The 7183-nt window shown below is 37.2% G+C and overlaps 1 protein-coding gene across 1 annotated transcript; it reads left to right on the forward strand.

Annotated features, from left to right (window-relative positions):
* The first annotated feature begins 1301 nt into the window (after positions 1 to 1301).
* On the forward strand, positions 1302 to 5052 carry LOC130725406 (probable LRR receptor-like serine/threonine-protein kinase At3g47570). Its single transcript, XM_057576639.1, has 3 exons — positions 1302 to 1545; positions 1994 to 4000; positions 4679 to 5052. The coding sequence occupies exons 1-3, from the start codon at positions 1302 to 1304 to the stop codon at positions 5050 to 5052; spliced, it is 2625 nt and encodes an 874-aa protein (XP_057432622.1).
* Positions 5053 to 7183: the final 2131 nt, after the last annotated feature.

Here is a 7183-nt window from a genome sequence, read left to right on the forward strand (position 1 = left end):
TGGAAATGTTCAGAGAATACACCGGGAGAACAGAAACCAAACGATGGAAGGCGGTCACAAGCAAAATCAGGCAAAAGTTTAAGTGTTCGAAAGCTTGAGGATTTGAAAGCGCGAGTGACTGAAAGAACGGTAAAGCTTGAAGAAGGCCAACAATGGCGTATTTATAGGCAAGTGAATAGTCGGACGTGAGGCTGCATTACAGGGTGATGCATAAAATTTTTGAAATCCAACGGTTATTTTATTATATAACCGCAAACCCTAATGAAAAGGCTAGGAAAAGGCCATGATTACTCTAAAAGTAGAGACGGCACACGGCAGACGAGGTCAGACGCTAAAGCCTCTGATTGGAGCGAAAGTCAAACGATTGGATATCTGATGGGACTTGAAATCAGAAAAGGAAAAGTCGCGAACAGCCGTCAAGGTCCGTCGAAATGCACGAGCAAAAAATGCTTGATCTCTCCAAGGACTGGTAGTCGAGAATCAACATTTTTGGGGGGCATCTGTTGGCCCAATATTTTGGCCCAAGAAAGAAAAACGCATTCAGCCCAAAATACTCAGAGTAGTCGAATTCTGACTAGAAGGAAGGAAAAGGAAAATGCACTAAGTTAATGGGGCAGCCAAATTCGACAACAACAATTACTACTAAACACAGGCACATGTGACACGTGCCACATTGACCAAGTCAAATTCTCCCCACGATGGTCGAAAACGTGGCCAAGAAACGGTTGAGGCAGTTGAGAAACACGACCCTCACCACTACGCATGAAACTTCCGGAACAAGCATCAGATCGTGGGGAATCAGACCCACTAACCCGACCAACAAGGAAGAAAACCGCCAGAGACACGCGAGACATAGAGCTCTATAAATAGGAAAATCTGATTCAGAAAAGTGGTTCCCAACTCAAACTCTGAAAAAATTCACCAGAAAGCTTTAATGTCCGCATCAATGAGACTTCGAGAGCAGAACGTGATGATGGAGGAGTATGTTGCAGAACCAACGCTTTAATTTCCTTGCATTTCAGTTCGTTAATTCCCAGTTTTTATGTGTAGCTCGTTTTGTCGAAATTTGCTTTCATGTTATTTTGGTTTGCTCGACTATTGTGTAATCGACTCATATTCAATAAAATCCAGTTTCGTTCAAAGTTGTTTATTGTTGTCGAAAATACGTCCGTTCACACACAACACTTTGGCAAAGCGTTTTCTCAAAAGGACCCTGAAATTTAAACTTCCTTTAGTCGAACTAAGAGGATATTTGTTTACCAAAAATCAGTGTAAACAATATAACTATAACATATAGTACTATGTATCAATGGACATTTGTAACAGGTTCACTTCCACCGTCTCTTTTCAACATGTCCTCGTTGAGACTAATAAATCTTCGGAACAACTTCTTCAATGGCCAACTTCCAGAAGAAATGTGTCAACATGCTCACTCACTCCAACACATTTCTATCTTAAATAACAAAGTTGGGGGAATCATTCCAAGGTCTATTAACAACTGCACCTCCCTCAAACGCTTATTTTTGGGAGCAAACATTTTCACAGGTAATCCTATCATCTATCTTAATAATTAAATTTAGACTTTAATATGTTTTTCACCACTAAAAACTTAGCATTATTGTTATGCATTGACCGTCATTTAATCACATCCTCCATTTTTAATTTTAAATATTTTTTAATTTTAAAATTAATTATGATGCAGTAAAATCGAGGAATGTTATTGAATGATTGTAAAACTTACTTACATTGTCGGTACATAGAAATTAATCTCTTATATTTTACTCTTTTTTAGTTCCTACTAAATACTTTAGTCATATGGTTTTACTCTCTCATGACTATATTTTCTAAGGAATAAAACTTTCATAGGAACTAAACCAAAATGTCTGAATTTTACGTGGATGAAAAACATGTTTAAGCCATTAAATTTATGAATATGACACAGTGAAAGTACAAAGTCCACTGACAAATTTCGATCATTTTAAAAATATTGCAGGTACCATACCTTATGAGATTGGTGACTACTTAAAAAACCTTGAGAAACTGCATTTGCAAGGCAACAGATTGAGAGGGTCTATTCCAGCATGCATCTTCAACATCTCAGGGCTGATTAGTTTGTCACTATCAAATAACCGACTCTCAGGGACTATTCCAATTCATGCATACCATAGTCTATCCAACCTCCAATACCTGTACCTTGCAGGAAACAATCTTAATGGTGATATTCCAAGTGGCCTTTTCAATGCTACAGAGCTTCTTGAACTAGTAATGGCCAACAACACATTGACAGGAATCATACCTGAATCAGTTGGGAATTTAAGAAATCTCCAACTATTTTATCTGGTAGGAAACAAGTTGACTAGTGATCCAGCCTCTTCTGAGATGGGTTTTCTCACTTCATTGACAAAGTGTAGACAATTGAAAAAGATTCTGCTATCCATAAATCCCCTAAATGGAACACTTCCAAATTCTATTGGAAACCTGTCAAAGTCTCTTGAAACTTTTGATGTCTGGAGCTGTAATCTCAAGGGTAAAATCCCTTCACAGATTGGCAATTTAAAGAGCTTGTTTGACATAAATCTTAAAGAAAACAAACTTACTGGACCGGTCCCTAGTACAATTGGCACTTTGCAGCTTCTCCAACGTTTGGATCTTTCTGACAACAAATTAAATGGTTCAATTCCAGATCAGATTTGCCATTTGGTCAAATTGAATGAGTTGCGCCTTAGCAAAAATCAGATTTCTGGGCCAGTGCCAGAATGCATGAGGTTCCTTAGTTCTCTAAGAAACCTTTACTTGGATTCCAATAACTTGAAATCTACAATACCCTCTTCCCTTTGGAGCCTTACAGATATATTGGAGGTAAACTTATCCTCTAATGGTTTTGTAGGTTCATTGCCAGCTGAGATAGGTGCAATGTATGCTCTGATAAAATTGGACATATCAAACAATCACTTTTCAGGGAAACTTCCAATTTCTATTGGTGGCTTGCAACAGATACTGAACCTGTCATTAGCTAATAACATGTTACAAGGGCCGATTCCTGATTCAGTTGGAAAAATGTTAAGCTTGGAATTTTTGGACCTTTCTCACAACCTTTTATCAGGCATCATCCCCAAGTCAATTGAAAAACTTCTTTATCTCAAATCTATTAACTTGTCTTATAATAAACTAGAAGGAGAAATTCCCTCTGGTGGCAGTTTTGCAAATTTCACAGCTCAATCCTTCTTCATGAATGAAGCACTTTGTGGGAGACTTGAGCTAGAAGTCCAACCATGTCCTAGTAATGGTGCAAAACATAACAGGACAGGAAAAAGGCTTTTACTAAAATTGATGATACCTTTTATTGTGTCTGGCATGTTTCTTGGTTCTGCAATTCTTCTAATGTACAGGAAAAACTGCATTAAAGGTTCAATTAACATGGACTTCCCGACATTGCTAATTACAAGTAGAATTTCCTACCATGAACTTGTGGAGGCAACACATAAATTTGATGAGAGCAATCTTCTTGGAAGTGGAAGCTTTGGTTCTGTGTACAAAGGTAAGCTTTCAAATGGACTAATGGTTGCAATTAAAGTATTCCATTTGGATAATGAACAAGAAGCATCAAGGAGTTTTGAAAATGAATGTGAAGCATTGCGCAATCTTCGTCACCGTAATCTAGTTAAAGTCATCACTAGTTGCTCCAATTCCTTTGATTTCAAGGCCCTAGTAATGGAACATGTTCCAAATGGGAACTTGGAGAAGTGGTTGTATTCTCATAACTATTTCCTAAGTTTCATGGAAAGACTAAACATAATGATAGATATTGCATCTGCCTTGGAGTATCTCCATCACGGTAACCCCAACTCTGTTGTGCACTGTGACCTGAAGCCAAGCAATGTTTTGTTGGATGAAGATATGGTAGCTCATGTGTGTGATTTTGGCTTATCTAAACTCATGGAAGAAAGCCAACTTCAAGTGCATACAAAAACACTAGCAACTCCTGGTTATATTGCACCAGGTAAGTGAGTAAAAAAAATTTGTCCTTTGTTTCTCAAATAAAATATCAAACACCTTATAATAAATCTTGGAAGAATTACCTTAAAGAAGTTTTTTTCCTCTATTTCATCAATAAAATATGTGTGCAGTGAGCAATAGAAGTATAATTTTCATTTTATATTTGTTACATTTGACTCCACTTTTATGCTAGCAACACACTTTTGTATGGACATTCTTCAACACGCTCCTCTTGATTGGTTTATTGTTTAAAAAGTCAACAAAATTCTCCATCTTCTTAAATAGTGTGTTCATTTTTCAAAAAAGTAACCAATAGTGAAGATTGTGTTGGAGTGTGTCCATTTTAGAAGTGTGTTGCTAACATTTCTCTCACTACAATACCCTTATGGCACAATTTCTGTAAATGCAACACCTTTGCACAGTTGCTACTAATAACTTTGAATTAAGGGATATTCACATCTTATTATCGTTGATTTTTTATTATTAAGTTTGTTATTTGGATTAGCATAATCCCATAGAAGAAGGAATTGAGAGTCTAAATGATGTACTAGAGAAAGTGGGGTAAGAGAGAAGATGGTGATATTTGCACATTGTAACAAATACACCAGATTTTGCTCTTCAAATGTTTTGCAGAAAACTAAAGTGTAGGAATAACCATTAAAGGTTTTGCTTTGTGTTGCAGAATATGGATTTGAAGGTGTTGTGTCCATTAAAGGAGATGTTTACAGCTTCGGTATCATGCTTTTGGAAGTATTTACAAGAAAGAAACCAATTGATGAAATGTTTATAGAGGGAACAAGTTTAAGGTCATGGATCCAAGAGTCACTGCCAGATGAGATTATTCAAGTTATAGACCCGAATCTACTGGAGGGAGAGGAACAACTTATTTCTGCCAAGAAAGAAGCTTCATCAAACATCATGTTGTTGGCTTTGAATTGCTCCGCAGACTCCATTGATGAAAGAATGAGTATGGATGAAGTCTTACCTTGCTTGATCAAAATCAAAACCATATTTTTGCATGAAACTACACCGCGATCCCAGCGCCATCGCGCCTGATAGATAACCCAGGTCTTTATAGAAGAAAACACAGTTCCTCCCTCTTAGACATTAAAACTAGTTATTTATTATATGCAAACTGAAGGAAATCTTCAAGTTAAGTCAGACCAGTCATTTTGCGTTGTCATAAAAGACTTAGCTGTAATAATCTATTTGCTGAAAACATTACAACAGAATATGACCTTTGTAGCATCTATTTTCTAACAATTTTATGTGAATTTACTAAATAACAAGTGTTGAAGTTACTAAATAACAAGCGCAGAGATCTTTTACAGAGGTTACAAATAGAAATAACATAAATGAGTTGAGACTGTGCAAGATATGATAGTGACTCTATTGTGAATGTAGCAAGCAGTATTCATTGCTTCAGCCCAGAAGTAATATGGCAATTTCTTAGCATGCAACATTACTCTAGCAGATTCTTAAATAGTTCTATTCTTTCTTTCAACAATACCATTCTCCTGAGGTGTTATAGAAGTAGATAATTCATGTGAAATACGTTCAGATGAGCAAAATTCAATGAACTTTCCATTCTCAAACTCCTTCCCATGGTCACTTCTGATCCTGATTATGTCACACTCCTTTTGTCTCTGTATCCTCAGGCACAGATCCTTGAACACATCAAAGGTGTCTGACTTTTCTCTAATAAAATTGATCCAAGTGAATATGGAAAAATCATCAACACAGACAAATGCATACCTCTTTTCACCAAGACTTTATACTTGCATTGGACCCATGAGATCCATATGGATCAATTCAAGAACTTTTGTTGTGGTAAGATGTTGCAGCTTTTTGTGTGACATCTTTGTTTGTTTTCCTATCTGACATTCTCCACAGATTCTGCCTTCATCAATTCTTAGCTTTGGCATGCCTCTGATTTCTTCTTCTGAAATGATTATTTTCATGCTTTTCAGATTAAGATGACCAAGTTTTTGATGCCAGAGCTTGACTTCATCTTCCTTTGATATCAGACATCTGGACATTTGGCATTCGTCCTGTGATATCCACATGTAACAATTGTCTTTGGATCTAGCTCCTCTCCTGAGAGCCTCCTGATTTTCATTGACAACCAAACATTCTTCCTTGCTGAATATTACCTCTAACCCTTGATCACACAACTGACTGATGCTGATCAGATTTGCAGTCAGGCCTTCCACTAACAAGACATCATCAAGACAAGATGATCCTGTCCTTGCCAGTTTACCTATTCCCTTGATTTTTCCTCTTGCTCCATCACCAAATGTCACATAACTAGTTGAGTAGGCTTTCTGATCAACTAGATAGTTCCTTGCACCTGTCATGTGTCTGGAACAACCACTGTCAAAATACCAATCCTCTTTAGATGAAACTCTGAGAGATGTATTAGCAATCATACCAGATGATAATTCCTTTGGTCTCCATTCCTTGGTACGTTGAGCACTCCCTTTACTCTCCTGAGATTATATACGAGGATATCCATAAAGTCTGTAGCAATATGGTCGTAAGTGTCCATACCTTCCACTAAATTGACATCTCCAAGTAACATTCTTGATACTTCTGACAGGTGTGTGACCATGTTGGGCAATATGTTGGGACTTTCTGCTTGACATCTGATAGTCAACTTGCTTTATGAATTCAGTTTTACCTTCTGAGACAACAAAGTTGTTCTTGGGCACTTGACCTTCCTGATTGGTAGAACTGTAGTCAAACCTGATCCCTTTCATACTCCTTCCTTTCTTGCTAGCTTCCAGTATCACATCAAGAGCATTTTTTCCGTTGTTTAGCATTCGAAGGGACTTATTCATGCTTTCAAGTTTGGTTTCAAGAAGAGATACTTCTCCCTGCAGTTCAGCATTTTCATCTTGCAGCTTCTTCTTTTCTTGCATCAGGGTCTGAATGAGATTCTCCTCCTCTTGATAAATAGAGCTCCCTTGAGTTTTGGCCTTTTCCTGATTCATGGTGAAAATCATCTTCTTTTGTTTTTTACACACAACACACAATTCTGTCCATTTGGTGTATTAAAGCTTGTAAGTCTCTGCCAGTTCTTGATCAGATATTTCTTCATCATTAGAGTCCTCCTCCACATCACCTTTCACAGTAAGAGCTTTTACCACATTTGCTGTCTCATCTTCACCTTCATCATCAGAATCTT

This window comes from Lotus japonicus, chromosome 6 (genome assembly GCF_012489685.1).
Source record: "Lotus japonicus ecotype B-129 chromosome 6, LjGifu_v1.2".
Lineage (NCBI taxonomy): Eukaryota > Viridiplantae > Streptophyta > Magnoliopsida > Fabales > Fabaceae > Lotus > Lotus japonicus.

Coding starts and splice junctions, on each gene's coding strand:
- LOC130725406 (XM_057576639.1), top strand. CDS start 1,302: ATGTATCAATGGACATTTGTAACAGGTTCACTTCCACCGTCTCTTTTC. Junction 1,546..1,993: donor GGGAGCAAACATTTTCACAG/GTAATCCTATCA, acceptor AAAATATTGCAG/GTACCATACCTTATGAGATT. Junction 4,001..4,678: donor TCCTGGTTATATTGCACCAG/GTAAGTGAGTAA, acceptor TTTGTGTTGCAG/AATATGGATTTGAAGGTGTT.